At 42.3% G+C, this 22,195-nt stretch overlaps 9 protein-coding genes across 9 annotated transcripts; 5 read left to right on the top strand and 4 right to left on the bottom strand.

Moving 5' to 3' along the window:
* Window positions 1-616: 616 nt before the first annotated feature.
* Window positions 617-1,473, bottom strand: BCR41DRAFT_357066 (hypothetical protein; the record flags this gene model as incomplete). Its single annotated transcript, XM_022024797.1, has 3 exons — window positions 617-1,050; window positions 1,144-1,247; window positions 1,448-1,473. Coding segments are annotated over 3 exons (289 nt in total), but the record flags the coding sequence as incomplete, so codon positions are not given.
* A 1,662-nt stretch (window positions 1,474-3,135) lies between these two features.
* BCR41DRAFT_372169 (hypothetical protein) lies at window positions 3,136-4,173 on the top strand (the record flags this gene model as incomplete). Its single annotated transcript, XM_022026658.1, has 1 exon — window positions 3,136-4,173. One exon carries the CDS (start codon window positions 3,136-3,138, stop codon window positions 4,171-4,173), a length of 1,038 nt encoding a protein of 345 aa, XP_021879663.1.
* An 877-nt stretch (window positions 4,174-5,050) lies between these two features.
* BCR41DRAFT_296862 (cytochrome c oxidase) lies at window positions 5,051-5,453 on the top strand (the record flags this gene model as incomplete). Its single annotated transcript, XM_022020444.1, has 2 exons — window positions 5,051-5,252; window positions 5,362-5,453. Coding segments are annotated over 2 exons (294 nt in total), but the record flags the coding sequence as incomplete, so codon positions are not given.
* Window positions 5,454-5,856: 403 nt separating this feature from the next.
* On the top strand, window positions 5,857-9,686 carry BCR41DRAFT_357071 (Indigoidine synthase A like protein-domain-containing protein). The gene is made up of 12 exons (XM_022024798.1): window positions 5,857-6,336; window positions 6,431-6,542; window positions 6,730-6,917; window positions 7,025-7,070; window positions 7,177-7,297; window positions 7,396-7,481; window positions 7,567-7,631; window positions 7,738-7,818; window positions 7,977-8,279; window positions 8,394-8,634; window positions 8,818-9,265; window positions 9,371-9,686. The coding sequence occupies exons 1-12, from the start codon at window positions 5,890-5,892 to the stop codon at window positions 9,597-9,599; spliced, it is 2,367 nt and encodes a 788-aa protein (XP_021879665.1). The 5' UTR covers window positions 5,857-5,889; the 3' UTR covers window positions 9,600-9,686.
* A 21-nt stretch (window positions 9,687-9,707) lies between these two features.
* Window positions 9,708-12,431, bottom strand: BCR41DRAFT_398020 (hypothetical protein; the record flags this gene model as incomplete). Its single annotated transcript, XM_022028929.1, has 1 exon — window positions 9,708-12,431. The coding sequence occupies one exon, from the start codon at window positions 12,429-12,431 to the stop codon at window positions 9,708-9,710; it is 2,724 nt and encodes a 907-aa protein (XP_021879666.1).
* Window positions 12,432-12,905: 474 nt separating this feature from the next.
* BCR41DRAFT_338557 (hypothetical protein) lies at window positions 12,906-14,882 on the bottom strand. Its single transcript, XM_022022119.1, has 4 exons — window positions 14,714-14,882; window positions 13,990-14,298; window positions 13,467-13,870; window positions 12,906-13,326 (listed from the first exon to the last, which is right to left on the bottom strand). Exons 1-4 carry the CDS (start codon window positions 14,714-14,716, stop codon window positions 13,269-13,271), a joined length of 774 nt encoding a protein of 257 aa, XP_021879667.1. The 5' UTR covers window positions 14,717-14,882; the 3' UTR covers window positions 12,906-13,268.
* Window positions 14,883-15,091: 209 nt separating this feature from the next.
* Window positions 15,092-16,375, top strand: BCR41DRAFT_308460 (prohibitin-2; the record flags this gene model as incomplete). Its single annotated transcript, XM_022020912.1, has 4 exons — window positions 15,092-15,221; window positions 15,349-15,510; window positions 15,710-16,138; window positions 16,236-16,375. The coding sequence occupies 4 exons, from the start codon at window positions 15,092-15,094 to the stop codon at window positions 16,373-16,375; spliced, it is 861 nt and encodes a 286-aa protein (XP_021879668.1).
* A 1,067-nt stretch (window positions 16,376-17,442) lies between these two features.
* Window positions 17,443-18,056, top strand: BCR41DRAFT_372176 (ribosomal protein L5 domain-containing protein; the record flags this gene model as incomplete). The annotated part of the gene is made up of 2 exons (XM_022026659.1): window positions 17,443-17,924; window positions 18,035-18,056. The coding sequence occupies 2 exons, from the start codon at window positions 17,443-17,445 to the stop codon at window positions 18,054-18,056; spliced, it is 504 nt and encodes a 167-aa protein (XP_021879669.1).
* A 2,148-nt stretch (window positions 18,057-20,204) lies between these two features.
* Window positions 20,205-22,179, bottom strand: BCR41DRAFT_308422 (P-loop containing nucleoside triphosphate hydrolase protein; the record flags this gene model as incomplete). Its single annotated transcript, XM_022020911.1, has 8 exons — window positions 20,205-20,408; window positions 20,511-20,635; window positions 20,761-20,851; window positions 20,972-21,042; window positions 21,168-21,313; window positions 21,464-21,553; window positions 21,682-21,786; window positions 21,896-22,179. 8 exons carry the CDS (start codon window positions 22,177-22,179, stop codon window positions 20,205-20,207), a joined length of 1,116 nt encoding a protein of 371 aa, XP_021879670.1.
* Window positions 22,180-22,195: the final 16 nt, after the last annotated feature.

Consider the following 22,195-nt stretch of genomic DNA (forward strand, 5'->3'; position numbering starts at 1 on the left):
GACCAATGAGATCATATTTGCCGTATGTTCGGCCAATTAAGTGTCAATATGTGAAGGCGGTGTGTTTTGAATCTCTAGGCGTTCAGGGACATGGAATAAAAAAAATATCAATTTAGCCAAGGGTGCTACGCACTTGACCAGTAAAATGTGTGTACTATACCGGATTGTGTTGTCAATATGTCAATAGTTCTCGACATATTAATACCACATGCTGTTGAGGGCATCATTCTCACCAGAATCAGTCCCTACCACATCAATTACCTTGGGAGCCATGCTGGACGGACGGGGAGTTAGAAGGAAAACGCCCTTGATGTCTGGGATGTCCACGCTTGTTCCAGGGTTTGAAATGATGTTCCAGGGAGGATAGAGCGTGTTCGATCCAGAGACAGTCAAGTTCAGCGGTGGGAGTGGTACTATGGTACGCGTATGTCGTTGAATGAACTTGGCTACATCGTCAGGACTGAAGACAATTTGGAATCGCAACTGTAAATAAAGTCTGTTGAAGAGATCACAAGGGGGTTCTTGTTTGCTTTACTAACAAAGCGTGAGGCGACACTTTCACTATGCTCATTCATCGCCTCACAATTATTTCAAGGATGATCACTTTATTTTTGATCTTCTATTGTTTATTGAAGGTGTAGAAAAATAAATATATACTCTGATATCTGTCTGTTCTGGAACCAGATGGAGCTTTTGATCCAAATGGCTGTATGGAGCAATGTAACTTTTACTTCACAGGATATCTGACACACAGTATCCTACTTGCCGTTAAGCAGTTTGAACGTCTATCTCATCTCTGAGCCAATATGGACTTCCACGCTAGAGCAAGTGAAGGGAAAGAGGAGTACAAGCTGCTCATATAAATCTAACTGAGCCAAAAAAGGATGGGATCTAGACCGTAATGTCTTTAATGCTGGGAGAAGAGTAGGTGTCGAGTTGTCTTTTGCCCATACGAAGGAGATACTCGATAGTGGAAAAATCTCGCTGTTTCACGTCAGAGTGCTTCCTGAACTGCATCCTAATAAAAGTCTGGAAGTGTGGCCGGCTCGTCTGGCATGACCGATCATATCATGTATCGTAATTAATTAGTAGATAAGGAATTAATAATGGGAAAAGAGAGGTTGACAAAGAAGCGAGCTTTACCTCTGGCTTCAGTCTAACAGCTCGAAAGCACTGGCGGTAGAGGTTGATGACTTCTTGCTGTAATCCTGATCGACGCACCGGGACTGAAGACATGGTGAATATTGCTACCAATGAACAGAGATGAAATGGAGCCTTATATAATTAGATTGTTGTGACTGTTTGTATTTTTTTTTTTTTTTTTTTTTTTTTTTTTACCAAAAAGATCTTTTTCAACAGTATTAAAAAACTTGCAACCATGAATGGAGCTTCTGGAAACAGTGGTGATGATGCAAACGAGGTTTTAAGGGCAATCGCCGAAAAATACCATTCTTCTGCAAACACATGGGCATCTCCTGAGATCGGCACATCCTACAACCCGCAGGAACAAGAAGGCTCATGGCAAGGGAATGGTGAAGAAGAGGATCCTTGTGGTCCTGGTATACCTGGATCCTCTGGAGATCAAAGTCACCAAGCAAAGCTGAAGAAAAAGGGTGGTCCATTACTATACCCCAGACATCTCCTAGCAAAACCAAAGTATCGCCTTGCGGCTAAAGTATACCAAGGAACCAAGTGGGCAGCTGCAGGAATGAGACGGGGTTTACCCCCTGTTAAAAAACAACACAAAGAAAAGAAGAGATTACTAGAATTTGAAAGACGGATTTTCTCTCACATGCGAAGTGCTACACTTCCAGAGAAAGCAATCCAGGCATCGATCTTTAAACAGCCAATTAATAGCCAAGCGAAACTTCGGAGGAAACGACCACGATTTGTATGCGAGTTAAATAGGACGGAATCTTCTAGAAATCCCAACAATCCATTCCAGGATACATCAGATTCTGAGCTGGATGAGATTGAAAGTGAGCTGGAGTTGGAGCAAGAGTACTTGAAACAGATCAAAGAAGGTCAGGAACCAAAACTACAACTCGAACAAGATGGCGATGTTTGTTTTTATTGTGGCGCTTTAACCCCTTATGAAATGCGGAAAACCACGCCCTATCCCGCGTTTTATCAATGTGCCAAATGTCGGCAATCACAGATGGAAACTGTACTTTCTAAAGAAGCTATCGATGCGCATATAAAGGAACTACAGGTGCTTGAAGGCAACATTCGATTGACCAATAATGGTTGGTATGCGGAGGAACCAACCCTGCTCAGAAGCCAAAGTCCAATGAAGTCTGAAAGCGAGTACATGCAATTAGCAGAAGCAAAACAGACATTACAATCAGAGCTGTATGACTCAAGGTGGGATAGCATCGTGGAAAATACGAACCGAGGGCCCTCACGCTGGAAAGTCAAAGGACTAACGCAGGCAGAACAGTATGCAAAATACTGGTCCAAAGGACGGGCGTTAGTGGCGGGCGGGATGGCGTGGACTGTGGAAGAAGGGAATTTGTTCTTTCAAGGGCTACGGAGATTTGGAAAACACAATGTTTGGGCAATTCAGGAACACATCAGAAGTAGATCATTAGCAGAAGTCGTGGCCATGATTCAGACGATGGAAATGGAACTAGCGAGACGCAAACACTTTGGATTGGAAATGATAGGGCTTGATGCTATGCCCATGGCGGAAGAAGCGGACGAAAATCAAATCGACATTGAGGAGAGATGTGCAGCCATCTTGATAGACAGAGAATCTAGGCGAAGTTGGCAGGAATCCAAAAAAGCGACATCTGAATCTAAACCTGAAGTCGTCCAAAAAATTGGCCTATTCAATTTGCGCACACTTACGGATCTCTCCTCACGACTGTATATACAAAATGAGGGTGCAGGAATAGAGCGTGAAGTAGCTATCGTTCTTTATGATGCTGTTAAACAATGGCTTACGCCTGTGATGAAAGAGCTTGTAACGCTACATCATGAGCGGCATCGTGTGAATCTTTTGCTGAACAAGGTAAAAAAAAAAGAAAAGAAAAAAAAAGACTTGCACAATTGCTCTTTTACTGACTTAGTCTTTCTTTTTTCTTTTTTTCTCCGAAGGAAGCACGCCGAACTGAGATTCGAGCAATAGGGGAAATGGATGTTATCCGTACACTCTACGCTCAGCAAAAGGCTCTCGGTAGTTTTGAGTTCTTTGAATCCATGCCTGAACGCAACAAATTCTTACTCTATGATGACCGTCCTGAATTCATTCGCAGTCAAAGGCGACGGCTTAGATCTGTCAATCCTAATTTTGTTGCAGATGGACTTGGGAAGAAGTATTATCTAAATGAAGAGGTAGACCTAGCAAAGGCTTTAGCTCCTGATTCCGATCAAGATGTTGAAACCGATGATGGGGTTTCTGCAGAAGAGCAGGCTGAAGTTGAGTTGGAAGCTCCGCATGCAGTCGTTCGAGAATCTCTGCTGCATTCTCCGAATTCTTTAACCAATGTCTACTCGCAAGAGAAGTCGGAACTTCGTCACTGGGATACCTTTTGGTCTACAACGGCTCGGAATGCTCGTCAAGTGACACCTTCCGAGCGAAAGCGGTATAGGTTCCGTGAAACACATCCCCTTGTACCAGTGCCCATGGATTTCGACACCTGGCAGGAGGGCGTGCAGCGACTAGCAGCCAACAGTCATGCATTACCAATGGCCGTTGCAACTGATGCTGGTCTATCGACCGTAGATACTGCGTACGACGCTCCTGTTCAGAGTATGAACAAAACTAAGCGAACCTTTGAACAGTCATTGTACTTTGAGAAAAAAGGTTACGTAGAGAAGCACAAACCACACGACGTAAAATTCGCCCGCGTGGAAAAATACGCGGAGCGTATGGCGGAGAAGGCGAGAACAGTTCCAGTCCGACCTCTAGAAACATATTCACCGGGATATGGAGTCTTACCAAAAAACACCTCCTTCATGTATGATGCAACCAGGACACCACCAAAGAATGGATATGGTCTAGGAGAGAGGAATGTTGGAGGTTTATGGTTTAAAGATAAGAAATCGAACGGGTATATCACGGTCTCTGACAGTGAGGATGAAGAAGAAGAAGAAAGAGGCTGGCAGCGCCAGATGCAAGCAGACCTCCAGATCGAACAAGCCTCCTCCAATCATGGTGTTGGTGAATAAATTTGCATGCAACTCTGCTCTGTAAAATATAGTGATTTATGATAATTGTATTGGGACTATCACGTGGAGGGATGACGTAGACGGTTGGTCAATTGGCAGGGAAGTGGTATACATTCACCTCCCTCATCACACCCGTTTCTAATCCAAACACACACCCAACACATACATCATGTTCGCCCTCCGTACCATTCGTGCTCCTTTGGCCCGCGCTACTCTCCGCACTGCCCCTGTTGCTCGCTTTTCTGCCCTCTCTGTCCGCTTCGGTGAGTGGATCGACTGATCCATTAGTTGCTCTCTTGATCGGCTTGACGGATTTTTCTATGTCACCTTCGATCCATGAATACGATAATATAAAGGGCTATTTTCTAGTATAATCAGTGATCAATCAACATACATCGACCTCAGAATCCTTGATTCCGACACCTTTCGTAATATCAGTTAATATACACTTTTTGTGTTTACCTTAAACTCAAATTCCGAAATGCCGCGAAACTCCTGGATAGTTTGCTTGTCAGTATTAGTTTTGCTGTCTTCTGCAGTATTTTATTTCATGGATCACGCCATTGAGGTTGGACTTCCCGCCATGGATTCTGAGGAATGGAATTGGGGGCTAATTCTTGACACATCACACATCGGAGGAATCCTCCGGAAAAGAAGTGCCTCGGTTTCTGAGTTGACATAGAAAATCAGAGCATTCACATCGTATTAAGTGCGCGTTGAATTATCTTTTTTTATTTTTTTATTTTTTATTTTATTTTATTTTTTTCTAACCCTTATCCTACAGCTTCAGTATGCTACACTCAATTTTTTTTATGCGACTTGCTTCTAACTGCGTTGGTATCTCGGTTCTATAGGCGGAAACCATGAGACTAAGATCATGCAGGGACCTGGTGCTGCTCCTGGTGGCACTCCCACTGATTTGGACCAGTCGACTGGTTTGGAGCGTGCTGAGTTGTTGGGGAAGATGCAGGGCAAGGATATTTTCGACCTTTCTCCTCTTGAAATTACCGTCCGCGGTACCAAGGCAAACCCCACCATTATCCGCTCTCGTGACCCCGTCCGCTACGTTGGATGCACCGGTATGTAGCGCCGGAGACTTGATACATTGCAAAATATTTTATCTGTGTTTTCTGTGGGCGTAAAATGTTTGCTTGCTCATTAACAAAATCATGCCGATGTCTAAAATAGGTGTTCCCGGTGAGACACACGAGGTGAGCTGGCTCGTTATTGATCAGACCCATGAGTTTGACCGTTGTGACCAGTGCGGTAATGTCTACAAGTGGTCTGCTTACGAGTCTGATGAGAACTTCCCTATTCCTGCCGACAAAGCCCATAACCACCACCACTAAAAACGGAGACTAGAGATATAAAAAGAAGGACATAAATTGGTTGACCAGAGGCGTAAGAGCCAAAAAGAAACGTAGAAAGGGTTTTTTGTTTTCAATATTAAATATTATTACCATTGTTAACATGGCAGTATCCTTTCATATAATATTAAATGGATAAGGAAATTGACCAGATAGATTTATAAATATGCTAATGAGGGCTTTAGAATCTCACACAAATGGCATGTCAAGACTATGCTTGCAATTATGAAGTGGGAGATGGAAATAGCAACATGTTGCCTTCATCCTCCTATCACTTTTTTTCTTTGCTTCTCGCTCTCTTTTTTTTTTTTTTTTTTTTTTTTTTTTCCTTCCCTCTGTCAAATCACTCATGTTGCGAGCAGGCACCATTTCACTTCGCAATTTGTCATTAGCTCAGGCACACCTTGGTCATGATGCAACATCATTGCCCTTGCGTTATTTGATGACTAGCGCAGCTTTCCCACGCGTGAAGCGATCATCTCAGCCCATATCCACGCTGTCTAGGACCGCACTCCGCTTTTCTGACGAGGTTCATTCTGCTCTCGAGTCCAAGAAACCATTGGTGGCTTTAGAGAGCACTATTATTTCACATGGGATGCCATATCCGCAAAATTACGAGACCGCGGTCGAAGTGGAAAAAATTGTTCGCGATAACGGCGCTGTCCCTGCGACCATTGCCATCATAGATGGGCAAATCCAGATCGGTCTCTCCCAGGACCAAATCCGCATTCTGGCTAAGTTGGGGAGAAGTGCTGTCAAGGCTTCACGGCGTGATCTAGCAGTAGTTCTGGCTAAGGTAAGATGTGTAGCATGTAATATAACGCATTTAGTTTTGATTATGTATGAGACTTGAACTGATATTTTGTTTATAATTGCCAACGGGCCATTAGAAACAAACAGGTGCCACCACAGTCTCCGCGACAATGCTTCTAGCCCATCGTGCTGGGATCTCTGTGTTTGCGACAGGAGGGATTGGAGGTGTTCATCGAGGATATGAGAATAGTATGGAGTAGATGGATACGCAAACCTTTTATATCTTGTCTCTTTTTTCCCTCACCTCAGGTTCCCAGCAACCCGTTGTTTCTCTTACTGATGCATTTTTCTGTTTCGTTCTCTTCCCTGTTTTTTTTTATTTTTTTTTTTTATTTTTTTTTAATTTTTTTATTGGCGATCATCATTTCATTAACAGCGATGGACGCCAGTGCTGATCTGACTGAGTTAGGCAGAACCCCTGTGGCGGTTGTTTGTGCAGGGGTGAAGTCGATTTTAGATATTGGCAGGACGTTAGAATTTTTGGAGACACAAGGTGTCACCGTGGCTACATTTGGCAACACTTCAGACTTTCCTGCTTTCTTTACACGAACCAGTGGATTCAAAGTAAGGATTCAATCAAGGGTCGTCAAACCAGAAAAAGCTTTTTGTGTTACTACAAGTACCCACTTGGTATTATAGTTATGTTAAACATCATGAAAATTTATATACAGAGTATGTTGAACGTCAAGACACCCAGAGAAGCTGCTGAAATAATAGGTAATGACATAGCTAGAATAAAGAGTACAGCACTCTTTAAATCAATGACCTTGTAAAGGAGTCCCGGAGTTAATGCAACCACTATTACTCTTTACCTGGAATCCAGCCGCCAACCATGCAATAGATCTTCAAAGTGGGATTGTTTTTGGAGTGCCTATTCCCGAGGTAGATGCTATGGATGACGCTTTGGTGGGGAAGGCCATCGATATTGCTGTCAAGGAAGCTCAGTAACGTGCATTTAACGACATTAATATCCTCTACTATTAATCAAATTAATACAATGGTATATTAACGCTTTTTTTTTTTTTTTTTTTTTTTTTGCTAGTGAGCAAAATATTTTTGGTAAGGAGAGCACTCCTTTCCTGCTCAAGCGCGTCAATGAACTGACTGGAGGAGGCTCTCTCAAGTCCAGTAAGAAAAAATGATTAATTCGTGATCTATTGTACATTGATCTGATCACGAGATAGAGATGACCAATTCTTTGCCTACATCATAGATATCGCCTTGGTCAAGCAAAACGTGTCTGTAGCAGCGAGGATTGCAAAGGATCTCTCAACTCTGGTAAGTAGCCAATGTTAATGCGTTATTGAGTTTATAATATCGATATTGTACTTTTTTTTTTTTTTTTTTGAATACTTTGATGGCCTAAAAGTGTTCTAAATATTAGAAAGCGCATTCTGTCGGTCAAACAAGATCCTTCTCCACATCTTCTCGATACATGAGACGTAATGAGAGCATCCAGAGACCTGTAAGCCTCTTCTATTAGCTATACAGTCAAATTTGACACAATGAAAGTGCCATCAAATGGAGCTGGCTATGTTGTGGAAGACAATAAACAACCATAATCTCTACTTAAAACAATTCCGGATATCTCTTTTGTTTATTTTTCTGTAATTTATTTTCTAGACTATGGTTATTGGCGGTGCTGTTGTTGATATAACAGCGACTGCCCACAATACTATGTTAGATTCTATGCTTAACAGTTCATTCCCTGGGGTGACTCGGATCTCATTAGGGGGTGTTGGACGGAATGTTGCTGAGGGTATTTCCAGGCTCGACCCCAGTGGCTGCGTCTTTGTATCTGCCGTTGGAGGAGCCACTATACATTGGTCAAAAAAAGAGGATTCAGATGGACCCATTGCAAGACTTGAAGCCACAGATGACTTATTTGGATCCTGGCTTATTCAAGAACTAGGCCATAGGGGCCAGGTATTGTGGTTAGAGCGTAACATTGACCATTTTGCTATCATCATAGTCCCAGTACGAAAACATAAAGAGATTAACAAGAGCTCCCTACCTATTTTTTCTACCTTGCTGCGATAGCACAAACATGAAATCATTACTGTCCCTGGATCAAGAACAGCTACTTACACTGCACTACATGACGCGACTGGAAATCTCCTGTCTGCTGTAGCAGACATGGATGTTTTTGAACTTTTGCCTTCAGTCAAAGTAAAGGAAGCGATCATCAAGCATAATCCAAAAGTTGTTTGCTTTGATGCCAATCTCTCTGTTGAGTGTATACGGACTATTCTTGAAACGTGCCATAAATGTGATATTAAAAGTAAAGTTTTTTCCCCTCTTCTTGAGCAGGCTGGGATGCAGTAAAGTAACTATAGGCATCAAATATGACAAAAGCGTTGTTTTATTAAACATTTCTCTCTCTCTCTCTCTCTCTCTCTCTCTCTCTCTCTCTCTCTCTCTCTTTCTCTCTTTTTTTTTTTTTTTTTTTTTAAAAAAAAAAAAGCTTTCTTTGAACCAACCTCGGTTGCCAAGTGCATACGGCCTCTACATTTGTCAATGTTTGATACTCTGCTTGATGGTGCACTACGATTCGCAAGCCCTAATGAGTATGAGTTGCAGGAAATGGCTGCCAGTGCTCGAAATCTCATCAATGAGAATCAGAATTACGCACCTTTCAGAAGACTAAGCCAAAAGCCCATTAGGAAGCCTGAAGGTATCAAGAATACAGTATATCCAGGATTTTTACTGGATGCCTTCTATGTGTTACAGTTCATTCCTACATTATTTGTCAAGTTGGGAGCCAAAGGTGTTATAGTCTTTCAGAGGCAAGATTCACAGCTAGACCGAGCTTCAAAGGAACTAGAGGACTGGAGCACGAGGACAATTAATACAAGATCTTTCCCATCGCTCAAAGTACAGGATATTAAAAGTGTTACGGGCGCAGGCGATAGGTAAATTTCTATCCACTCTGCTGTAGGATGCTTACATACTTTTATTTTATGCGTTTAATTTACTCGTACCCTTTTTTTTTTTTTTTTTTTTTTTTAAAAAAAAAGCTTTGTAGCATCTGTGGTTACAAGTTTGAGCAATCTGGACAGGTTTCAGCCCGAGATATCCTCGGGACTTGTCACCAGCCACGACGAGGTACTCTGGGCCCATATAGAACAGATCGTTGAAGATGGACAAATTGCAGCGACATTGACCATGCAGACACATGAAACTGTCGCTCATGCGCTAGGCATGAGTCGACAAGCTAGACGTCTTCAAGCGCTAACATCGAAATAGACATATCCATTAAGAAAGAAGCCTACTAAGACTTCGCATGCGTTAAATCGTGATAGAAAGAAATAAATACAAACGCCCATGTTTCTTCAATAATATCAAGTAGACTATTTAATGCAACACTCCTTGTCGATCTTCTTGCTGCTGTGGTTGTTGGGGCTTCTTCTGAAGATGCTGTTGTAGTTTCTCATCCTTGGTCTGAGCAGCACAACCGCCGATTAGGACCCTATTCAAGACAATGCGAGGCGGTCTCATATGCTGTGGAATCGCTCGACTCTTTTCATTCGAGAGGGAAGTCAAGTGTGAAGAATCCGATTCTCCACTAGAGTTCGTTCTTGACGTAGATGCAGACGAAGCAGAATGCGATCGTGAACGGCTTAATATCAAATTCAGTGGCAGTCCAGTTGCAGTGGTAGCGCTATTAAAACCTAGACTTGGATTGGATGACTCCAGTGGGCTATTTACTAAAATATCTGATCTTGACTTTGGTAGACTAAAATAGAGATCACCGTACTCGGAGCGAAGAAGCTCCTCAGCCGAGACAGCCTGGGCACATCTCTGTTTCAAATCAAAAGACAATATATCATCCTTGCTTTCGTTAAGGTTTCCAGAGTCTGTAATAGAACAAGATGAAGACGCATTAGAGGAAGGGGTGGAAGAGGCATCAGATCCAACCAGAGATGTCACGAGCGGATTCAGGACGGATATCATGCCCAATGAAGAGCGTCTTCGGTAAGCGGTCAGGTTGGGCGAGGAGAAGGACATGCGGAAGGAGCCTGTACGAGCAGGGGCTGCGGAAACTGGAGAACCCGGTGCGAACATGGAGTCTGTGATTGACATCAAGTCTTTAGATGTTGATTCAAGGTCAGCTATAAAAGATCGGCGACGGATTGCTTTAAGATGTTCATCCATGCTTTGCTCAGCAGTTTCAGCTTCTGCAAGACTACTAGGATAATATGATAGTGATCTGCCTCCAGATGAGTTTGAGCCAGAGAAGCTGGATGTCGGTTGATGGCTTCTGGTGCTGCCAGATGTCACTGGAAGATCAAACGCAGGCGATCCATGGGGTGAAGACGCTACAGACCCTGTAATCGTAACCGACGCCATTGTGCTACCATTAGCATTCATATTGTTAAAGGCTGCGATGTGTCCCATCGAGACTGAACGTGAAGCATTGTTAAGGACTCTCATAGTCCCAGCTCCCAAGTAGCCCATTTCGCCACGCGACAGTGGTGTTGTCGGGGTTGTGGAGCCAGGGGACAATGACTTGCTGCTATTTATTGGCCTATTCCAGGAAAGTCCGCGTCCACCTATTATGTCACACGAGCCCGAGTGGATCAAAGGTGTGCCTCGATTGCAATATCCGCCATGGATGTTGCTATTACTGTCATTGAAGATTCTAGCGTGGTCGCGGAGCCGGACACTGCTAATACTGTTCCTGCGCGCCCGCCCAACATGCCCGGCATCTGAGGGAGAAATACCTGGCTCAAGGCTGCACACATGGTTGATATTGCTGAGACTAGTACTGTACACATGATGTTTGATATGCCCGATAGAGCTATTGTAGCCAGTAGCTTCCCTCATTGAGTCTCCAGGGATGGCTCTAGTCGCAGTAGCCGTGTCGCTTGGATTCATCTTCATGGCAATTATATCATCATCGCTACTATCCTGACTATTGTTGCTGCCGCTGCTATTGCTATTGTATTGGTTATTCTCAGTTTGAGTGAGCGAAAGATCGATACCATCTATGATACTTTCCCCATATATACCGATGCCCAAGCCCAAAGTACTCTCTGTTGATGTTCCAGAGGCTATGCTCTGTCGAGTCTTGTTTTTTGTTGATAGAGGCGATGGTGATGCGCGAGCCTGCGACGCCTGGTACTTTTGACTCGGATTTAATTGACAGGCAGACTGGGTTTTTTCTGATGGGTTTACTATGTCTTGACTCAGACTAGATCCTTCTCTCATCCTTCCCACGTTGTTGCGATCATCCGGCATTGATATCCAGATATCGCCCTGTTGTCCTTGTTCTATTTTATCATGCCCACTTGGCATTACTATAGTCTGCTTATAGCGACGAACCTGATAGAGCCACCAACCGAACCAAGCTGTCCACATAAATCCCACTAAAAATGTTGAAGCGATGGCACCTTTGGCTGTAGAGCAGGGGAACTGGAAGGCAACCGGAGGCCCTTTGCATTTGTATGCATTTTGAAACTTGTACCATTGCATGGATGCAGCTAAAAAACACAAAGCAGCCACTCCGGTTTGGATCCAGAGACGCGGTTTGTCGGCTATCAAGAATACAGCGCTAGATACAGTCCATTTGTAAGCCTTGGGCTGTTGCTGTGCCTTCAAGTCAGCTCCATCAGAGGTAGGAAGACGCGCTTGCATACACTTTCGAAATTGCTCCATACCAGCCGGCGTTCGCCCCCACCATCCCAACCGAGCGTAAATACTCGCAGTTACAAATGAGAGATCCATGACCAGGAATAGGAAAAAGGCAGTGGCAGGGGTATATTTATGATTAGATTCAAAAAGTGCAATGGATATGGCGGACCCAAATGCGTACGCGCTTACCACCACTATACTTCCATGCACTACCAAATCAGCAGCTCGGTTTATACACAACAAACCATCAACCCCTCGATAAAGTTCATTATTATTTTCTTGAGCATTTTCGCTTTGCAGCCGTCCCTGTTGTTGGTGTTGAAGTGGAATCTGCAAATGACGCTGTTGATGATGGAGATACTGTGGATGTAATGTGGGCATTGGACCTGATAAACATTTCTCCGAATGTGAAGAAATATGCTCGTACTGAGGATCAGTAGACATTCCTCAGAAGCTAAGGTAGTACAAAAATAGATGCGGCTAAGTTGATTCACCAGAACACGTAACGACAAAAGCCAAAAATGTTAGAGTCAATACAACTCTCGTAATCAAGATATTTTTAATGCATAGACCATTGACGCTGGAATATTTCGGTCATCCCACGTTCGAGACTACAATTACAGAGGAGCACTCACCAGGGCTGTAGTTAAGAAGGATGATAGGTAAAAGAGGGTATGATTAAAGACAATGCACTTCAGAACTGCAAGACGTTGGGTGTAGAAAAGGCTATGTAGTAATGGGGAGAATTAATGCCATAAAGCAAATATGGAAGAAAGAAAAAGAAAGAAAAGGGCAAGTCAATGCAATTCTTCAAGGCCTTCCTCTTGTCGTCCGTCACTTTCTATCCACCATCTATCTATCCATTTAAGCACGTTGTTACTATCCTACAGACAGTCCAACATAGATATTATTCTTTGTCGCTGCAGGGAAGGGGTACTAGAAGAGGGCAATATCTAACCCTATCATTAATTTAGATTCTGGCTAGCCTCATTTTCAAAGCGTAACATAATAATTTGTGATCGAGGCAAATGCGTTTAGAGGGCAAAATATTTTGTTAGTTCTAGCCGAGATTATATGCATTAACAGACAAACGATATTCCGTTTCTTTCTGTTTTGTTTTATGTGCAGTATAGGCGCTTGATTGTAGGAGATAAAGAGATGAGGAGAGAAAAGCAAGCATGCCTTTGCGCGATAACGCATCTGAATGACGAGTCGGGCATTTTATATTATCACTGCTACTACGAAAAATTGCAATCAAAGCATCCTTCTTTTGCAAATCCTTTACTGTGGGGGTCTGAAGCCAGGGGGCGGAGGACGGAAGCCTGGTGGAGGCTGGAATCTGTTGTCGTTTTTTTTTTTTTTTTTTTTTTTTTTTTTTAAAAAAAAAAAAAAGGAAAGAAATAAATTAGTAAAACTAGACTTTTTTTTTTTTTTAAAAAAAAAAAAAAAAAAAAAAAAAAAAAAAACTAAAGCACATACCCTGGTGGGGGAGGACCTGGAGGGAAGCCTGGTCGGAATCCTGGAGGAGGCGCGCCTGGAGGCATGCCGGGACGAGGATGGAATCCTGGAGGAGGTACACCTGGCTGACCCATAGGCCTGAATCCGGGAGGAGGAACCATACCTGGGGGCATGGGAGGAGGGACCATGCCAGGTGGACCAGGACGAAACCCTGCTGGGGGCATGCCAGGAGGTGGAACACCCCCAGGAGGGACGCCGCGGCCATATGACATCGGTGGTGCTGAAGCAGCAGGCCCACGGGGCGCCATCATTCCAGGGGCAGGTCCACCAACGCCACGAACAGGTCCAGTCAATCCTGGAACAGCACCTGGGACAACAGGCATACCACGACCAGCAGGGGCCGCCACACCCGAACCGGCCGATAACTATATATTACAATGGATGATAGAGCATAGGGATATTAGATTACTCTAATAGCACAGACAACATGGATATTTGTGAATATGATTCGCAGTGATATAATTATTTGATCCGATATCCTTACTTGGGAGATGCGTGCTTTCTGGTCCTCAAGACTTGGTGGTGGTGGTCCATCAACGCTCAAGCTGACAATAGTTTCACCCCGAAGGATCACCAAGCCTAGTGTTCTCTTTTCTTCGCGCTCTGGTTGCCCAGAAGCTGTTTTTGCGCCACTCTTTGATTTGACCTTTCTAAACTCTTCACAATCCGCCAAAACCAAGTTCATGTGTTTATCAAAGGCCAGCATTTGGCCGGTCAACACGCGCGAGTCCGACATTGTGATCCTGAGCCTGAAATTGATCAGGTTCATCATTTTGGAATTTTTTGAGACCGTCTAATAAGCAGATCGGGTCACAGTAACAGTAAAAAAGAGAAAAGGGAGAAAAAGTTAATATCTTCAGAGCCATTTTTAAGTAACTCTATCTAGAGATGCATCAACTAGTTGGGTTCGACAGTCGCTCTTAGTAATGCAGGATCATGAGGTTATCAAAACACGTATTAAGGATAACATTTAGCCCCAAGACAAATATGTATAGAAAAATTGCGTTGCAATAAAAAAAAGAAAAAAAAAAAAAAAGAAAAGAAAAAGAGATAAAAGAAAATCCAGAGAATCCAACTAAGGATAGTTTTTACTATGATGTATGCCAACATTCCGCAATTCATTCGTCGACACTCTTTTCTAGATTTCTCCTGCCTGAGTGATGATAAAATCCATTGTTCCTGCTTTTGCTCTTTCAAAAGTTGCGTACCATGTTGAAGATATATGATGTGCCACGGCAATCAAATGAAACGATGTCACACGGTCGATGCCAGCCGGATCAGCAGACAGGCGAGATTAATGCAAGTGTGTAAGTATTGACGGTCTCCTTGGTATAGAGTAAGACAGCAGACAAAGATGTGTGTTGTGTTTGTAAAGACTCAGCACATGGATGCCATTCGCATCCACACGTCTGGTCCGCTATAGTGGCTTATGGTAACGTGACGTTTATAAACAAGGTAACAATGCACTGCGACTGCACAAATAGGGTTTGGAGAAAGTGATCACTCAGTCTCTGCTCTGTCTCGTCCTCCATTCCTCGTCTTTACTCCTTGGCACACGTTATCCTTTTCTTGTACACATTGCAGACATGGCACAGGCATTCAACAGACTTGGAGGAATCTTTCCCAAGGGCAGTGGAAAAGGTCTTGCTGGAGGCGCCGGCACCTTGATCGCCCTTGGTGCTCTTGGATACGGAATTAATGCCGCTCTTTTCAACGGTACATTTTTCGCCTCACTTTTATGCTTCAGGAGCCAGAAAAGGCAAAGTTTGCCTTAATATGCTGTTTTGGTTACGTCCAAAGACTCTGTGACACTAACTGTAACTGTTGGGCCTTACTTTAATAGTTGATGGTGGTCATCGCGCTGTCAAGTACTCCCGTGTCTTTGGTGTTCAGAAGGAGGTTTACAATGAAGGAACTCACTTCGTCATTCCCTGGTTCGAGACCCCTATCATTTACGATGTTCGTGCTAAGCCTAGGAATGTTGCCTCGTTGACTGGAACTAAGGGTATGTACAAGTAAATCAGGATAAAAACAAGATAATTAAACACCATTGGTTTCTATATTTTTTTCCTTCTTCGACAAATATGAATGAAAGAGCTAGACTCGAAAAGAAATAGTTTAGAGATCAGCGGCATTAGAACTATTTAAATGCATGGCATCTACCTTCTCACATTCTTATACTTTATTCCTTCTCTCCGAGATAGATTTACAAATGGTCAACATTACAGTTCGTGTGTTATCTAGACCTCGGGTCAACGATTTGGCTGAAATTTACCGCACCTTGGGACAGGATTATGACGAGCGTGTCTTGCCCTCTATCATCAATGAGGTCTCCAAGTCTGTTGTGGCTCAGTTCAACGCCTCACAACTCATTACCCAGCGTGATCGCGTCTCTCGCTTGGTTCGTGAGAACTTAATTAAACGTGCTGCTCGTTTCAACATTGTCCTCGATGATGTGTCGATCGTCCACATGGCTTTTTCACCCGAGTTCACCCAAGCTGTCGAAGCCAAGCAGATCGCACAGCAGGAGGCACAACGTGCTGCTTTCGTTGTCGACCGAGCAATTCAAGAGAAGCAGTCCATCATTGTCAAGGCTGAGGGAGAGGCCCGCTCTGCAGAGCTTATTGGTGAAGGTAACGGCAGATGACTATGATTTTGGATGCAGGCAATAGTTTGTCAGACCGCGTTTTTCTGACAGCTTTTCTTTACGACGTTTCTATTACAAAACAGCCATCAAGAACCAGCCTGGTTTTATTCAGCTTAGGAAAATTGAGGTCGCTAGAGAAATTGCCTCTATTATTTCTCACTCTTCAAACCGTGTTATGCTTGATGCTGACACTCTTTTGTTAAATGTTTCTGAGACAAAGTAAGTGGATGATCTATCTTTGCTGGCATGCTGCCTTACATGAGGTTTTTTCTGACAACCCTTTTTATTTTCACTTTTCTTACTGGGGACACTTTTAGGAAGGAAGAGCCCAAGAAATAAATAGTGGAAGGCGAGATTAGGGAATAAGTTGTTGTAACCACATAGCTGTATTAGACACATTAAAAAAGAACAAAAAATGTATAAATGTATATGTTTCAGTGGAACAATCCATTGAAATTCTATCTCCCCTTAAGGAGACCTCAGCCATATTTGGCTTGCCTTTTTCTAAACTGTTGGAACTCCCTCTTTCACATCAATCAAGCCAACATGGTACATACACCGTCTCTTGGGATTTCAATCCGCAGTTCAAATCCATCATTCAATTTATCAAATCCATCGATCCATTGATCATTCCAACTATATGCGTCTTAATTCAGACATATTATCATGGAGACAATGACAGAACCGACTCCCTTACTGCTCATATGGGAATCGAATGTGCAGGATCCGCCATTATCGATCTGTCGTGACAAAATGAACGGAGAATTTCTTCTGAGAAACCAATACTCGCTCTTTCTGACATGAATATTGTTTGAGAGTTGAGCGATATTGTCATCAAAAAAAAAAAAAAAATGAAGGGCAGAAGAAAAAGTCATCGGATCTGAGTAAACCTCCATTACCTTCGAGTCGCATCACCAGATCTGCTGTTGATCTCATTTCTAGTAACTACTAGTTCACCTGCTTCCTAATGTCACGCTCCAACACTTGAAAATTACAATTGATAATGCGACAATAGGAGTAGGCATCGACTATGACACTACCATCAAGGCAGTCTGTTCATGGAGGATGTAGTAAAGTCAGGAAAAAAGAACTTCATATTCATATTTTTCCTATCCTTCCTCTTCCCTTCTCCACTATGGACAAGCACCACCCACCATCTATTCCTTGTTTATTTCAGGAAACGGATGGTTCGGAGGCGGCTAATTGAGTTGCGGTCTTAATAACTTCGTCTTATTTTGCACTCTCTATATCAATTAGTCCGCTGAAGACCAGACCCAGCAGAAGAACGTCATGCGCGAGTTGCGCCTTGAGAAGCTCGTTCTCAACATTTGTGTCGGAGAGTCCGGAGACAGACTTACCCGTGCCGCCAAGGTGTTGGAACAGTTGACCGGTCAGACCCCAGTCTATTCCAAAGCCCGTTACACCGTCCGTACCTTCGGTATCCGTCGTAACGAAAAGATTGCTGTCCACGTCACTGTCCGTGGCCCCAAGGCTGAGGAGATCTTGGAGCGTGGTCTCAAGGTCAAGGAATACGAGCTCAAGAAGTCTAACTTCTCTGAGACCGGCAACTTTGGCTTTGGTATCCAGGAGCATATCGACTTGGGTATCAAGTACGATCCCTCCATCGGTATTTACGGTATGGACTTCTTCGTCTGCATGAACCGTCCTGGTAACCGTATTACTAAGCGTCGCCGCGCCGTTGCCAAGATTGGTCTTAAGCACCGTGTTACCAAGGATGAGACCATGAACTGGTTCAAGCAGCGTTTTGATGGGTAATTTATTTTATTTTATTTTTTTTTTTTTTTGCAGCTGATTTGTATAGCGTTATTGTTTGTATTCTAATGTTTGCTATTTATATAAATATCTTGACGCTGCTATTTAGTATCCTCACCAACCGCAAGTAAATGGTTGATTCAGGATAGTGGACTTGCAACTTGAATAAATGCTTGGAATCACCTTTCTTCACACATACTTGAATCCGAAAGACTCCGAATTATGTTTTTATTGGTACTTTCTATTTCCATGTTAATGCGTATATTACTTCTACAACAGTTGTCGCTACTTGCATACATATTTTATTTTATTTTATTTTGACCTTAATGAGTGGTTGGTCATGGTCTGTCTGGTAAAAAGGTGACATTATAAACTCACTTTATGGTCCAGTCGACAGAGAACTGTAGCATCATCTTTATATCCATACACCAATTTATATCCGTGACCATGTACGGATGGAGAGAGCCTAGACGGTGTTGTCTATGTCGTCTGATTCCAAATACTATCCACCAGTGTTGAAATACACTCTTACCACAGCCCACCAAATAAAGCAAATTGTCAGAGCTATTGATCGGGGTTTGTTCAGCGCTAAGTGGAGCTTCCTGGGCTGGGTAACTCAAGAAATAGCGCTTTGGGGCTAAGAAGTAAGGGTATATCTCGTTAGAAACAGATTGGCCTTTTTTGACAGGGCCTTAAATAGTAATGGATTTGGGCCCTTTTACTCCGAGAACATCGAAGTTGGACGTCTTATATTTCTTGATTCCCAAGTTCGTCAACAGAGTCTGCTGATGAGATTTTGATGGAGAGCGCGTTTGATGTTGATTCCATCAACTAGAGAGAAAAGTTTCATTTCAATTGATTCATTGTAACCAGAAGGACACACCCGAATCTTGAGGAATTACCAGAACAACAAGATAAATTTTACTGAATGTATGGCATGGTGTTTTATCTGTTTCCCAAATATTTGGTCGAAAGATGCATTGAAAGCTATTTGATCAAAGGAAGTTGATCACAAAGCATTGTGACATTGGCGATGTTGGTGGCCTTGTACAAGCTGTACAATTATTTCAAAGATCTTCTTTTCAATGGCCTATAACTTGCTCGATTTCAAATAGAATATCCGTGCCAACATTGCCCATCGTAAGTTTATCATTGGTATTTGGGGTGGCATCGGTTCCGAGGCTTTAAGGAAAAATTCTAAAGTCGATATGGACTTCATACAATCTATGATTTTGACAATGTAACCGAGGGCGGCAGGGAGTTTGGATAATCTTATATCAACATCATTAGGATATATACCCTGTACTCAAGCTATAATGCAGCTTTATTGTTTATGAGTGATGACAGCGAAGACAATGACAATGCTCTAGCAAAGAGACCATTTTGCCTCTGTCCAACTCTTTGACGTTGAGGGCATTTAAGAGTGTACATAACATGTTTTCGAATGTTGGATCGGCTTAACTGCTTGAACGAGCTGGAAGTAGCAAGTTTTCCCTGGTGAATGCACATAAACATGTGCAGATACTTATGATAGAAGCTCTATCTCTTACTCGTAGAAGGCAATGATGTTAGTAGTAATGAAAAGATGCTGCTGGTACCAACAGATCGCGTAGGACCAGAGTTTATTTTTGAGCTCGAATAAAAAAAAAAAACCAGTCTCTATTACTCAGAATTATGAACGAATTTCGGCCTCTTTTTCTCGAATAGAAAATAAAAGATCCCAAGAATAAGTCTGAATGTTAGGAGAGGTTAAGATACGATCTTTCTCTGAAACCAGTCCCATCCCCTCAAATAAAGATTTTTTTTTTTTCGTTTTGGATTCTCTAAAGCATATTCGTATGTTTTTTTTGGGCGACCTGCTTGCACAGTTTTTGTGCTTGCTTTAGGTCTGCCAATCGGGCAATTCAACACTTCTCTTCACAAGACCGTTTTGGTCCATGTGAACGCGAACTTTCTAATTGCTCGAGATCGAAAAAACCTGATACTAATCGCTTGCTGAGCGCAATTTCAGTGCCTCAGTGAGTTTCATATGCCAGGCACAGTCCCTCGCTTTAATCATGTATTTCCTTAATCATTAAATACCATTATGTATTGCGTCTAGTCTTAATACTGATGCCTTCTCATCCTTAATGGCAAGATACAATGCTTCCAGAAATGTCTCTAGTGAAACCGTGTCAGACTGCGTGGAAATTTAATAAAAAAGTAAAAAAAATAAAAAATAAAAAAGTTAGATAGTTAGTTAGGGCACTGCATTAGTCGAATGAGAAAACCTTCCTATCTTAATATCTCCTTACAAGACCTACCTGTATGTATCCTGCGTGAGCAAGGAAAGGAAGTTTACGAATAGCGCGGCCACTCAACCCTTGTCCCACACTAGCGATTTCGTAGAGCGAATGGGCTATCCGTAGCCTCTGGCTCAAGTGGCTGTCCTGCATCTGTGAGCTTTCTTGGCGCTGAAAGGTCGCCCAACTCATCAACGATGTCTATGCAGTTGTTTTTGTAAGCATATAATTTACCTCACTGACATTGATTGCTTATTGAGTCCATGAATCTTTTTTTTTTTTTTTTTTTTTTTTTTCCCTTACCTTGGGCTCTATGATACCTACACGCTGCAATTCCTCGAGAGTCGAATTTAATATGCTGTAAATGACCGCTTGAGTAGGGGGACCAATGTACATTTTGATATCGGCTCGATCAATGAAGGCAATATCTAAGTGCATACAACGTAGAGCATAGTGGTCAAAACAGTTTTTTTTTTTTTTTTTTTTTTTTTTTGCATTACTGGCACGCAATCTACTACTTTAGCTTCGTCAAATATCAATGCTCCCCTATTACCAATGGCTTCGGTAATATTTGTAGTGGATAGAATTAGGACATTTTTCTGCTTTCTGAGGCGGTCAATTTGAGTGAGCAGAGCGTTCACAACCTAAGTTCGGTGAAAATATAATATAAGATAGAGATCCTAGTCAGTCTTTATAGGAGACGGTCGCCTATCCCCCAAAATGAATAAACAATGCCCAATACCTATGCTGACTATCCTCCATACCCTTATTGAATCTGACGGCTCACTCCCGGATAGCGCAGCTTTTCGCGCAGCAGCTAAGCTTTCCACCTCATCTATTGAAGATTTGTGAAATATAATATATAGTGTTTCTCTTAGTCTGACGGTTACTGAAAGGGTAGCATTTGCGATCTGCTTTTTCTATCGTGGAAAACAGTGATAGCGACAGCAATAAACTTACCAATAAGCACACAAACAAAAGCACCATCATCTTCAACTAGTCGCCAGATTTGATTAAACATTCGCTGAACCATTTTACCACTTTCTGAAAACCATTTACTGAACAGACTATGGCTGTTGATTTCAATCAATTTGCCATACCGATATCTAACAGAATGTCGTTTTTATTTATTTATTTAATTTTTTTTTTTTTTTTTCTTTTGTCAATGTCTATTAAACGCCATATATATATATGTATATAAAAAGATAAAAAAAAAAAAAAAAAAAAAAAATTGGATAGTTTGCATTGTTGGTTACCTTTGTTGGAGTCGGATTGATAACTTTTGAGCGAGACCTCGGCATAGAGATGTCTTTCCAGTACCAGGAGGCCCATAGAGCAGTACAACCCTAATAAAATAATAATAATAGTAAAATAGTAAATAACGATGGACGACCGAAAAAAAATTTAAAAAAAAAAAAAAAAAAAAAAAAAAAAAAGAGAGAGAGAGAGATATCGTTAATATTTTGCCCCGCACCTGTTCCATGAAATGAGTTCAGGATTCACATTCTTGTCTGAAAACAGGAGCGTCGTCCGGATATAATCCAACAATTTGAGTTGAAGTTGATCTTCAAAAATCAAACTAGGTATCATGAAAAAAAAAAAAAAAAAAAAAAAAAAAAAAGTTAGATATTCCATTTTCTTTTAGAAAAATGAGTGAAAAGTAATTAATTCATACTCCTTGCACTTACCTGTCCCAAACGCCATCAAACTCTTCGCAAGGAAGATCCCAATGTTGTGCCGTTACTACAGTTTCGCCCGACTCGACACCACCATCGTTCATATTATCATACTCCTCTTCCATGGCTCCATGACTTTGCATTTGGTAGACATGAATTTGTAAATTTACTTCCTTCACCACATAAGTCTGATCCTCAGGTTGTTCAACATCATTCAGATTTTGACTGGTTGTAGGGCTAGCGTCTTTTCCTTCTTGTTCATTCCCTGGTGTTATTCTGGAACCGATCTGTGGCATGTGGGTTGGGGATTGT

Source organism: Lobosporangium transversale (assembly GCF_002105155.1).
Source record: "Lobosporangium transversale strain NRRL 3116 chromosome Unknown BCR41scaffold_28, whole genome shotgun sequence".
Classification (NCBI taxonomy): domain Eukaryota; kingdom Fungi; phylum Mortierellomycota; class Mortierellomycetes; order Mortierellales; family Mortierellaceae; genus Lobosporangium; species Lobosporangium transversale.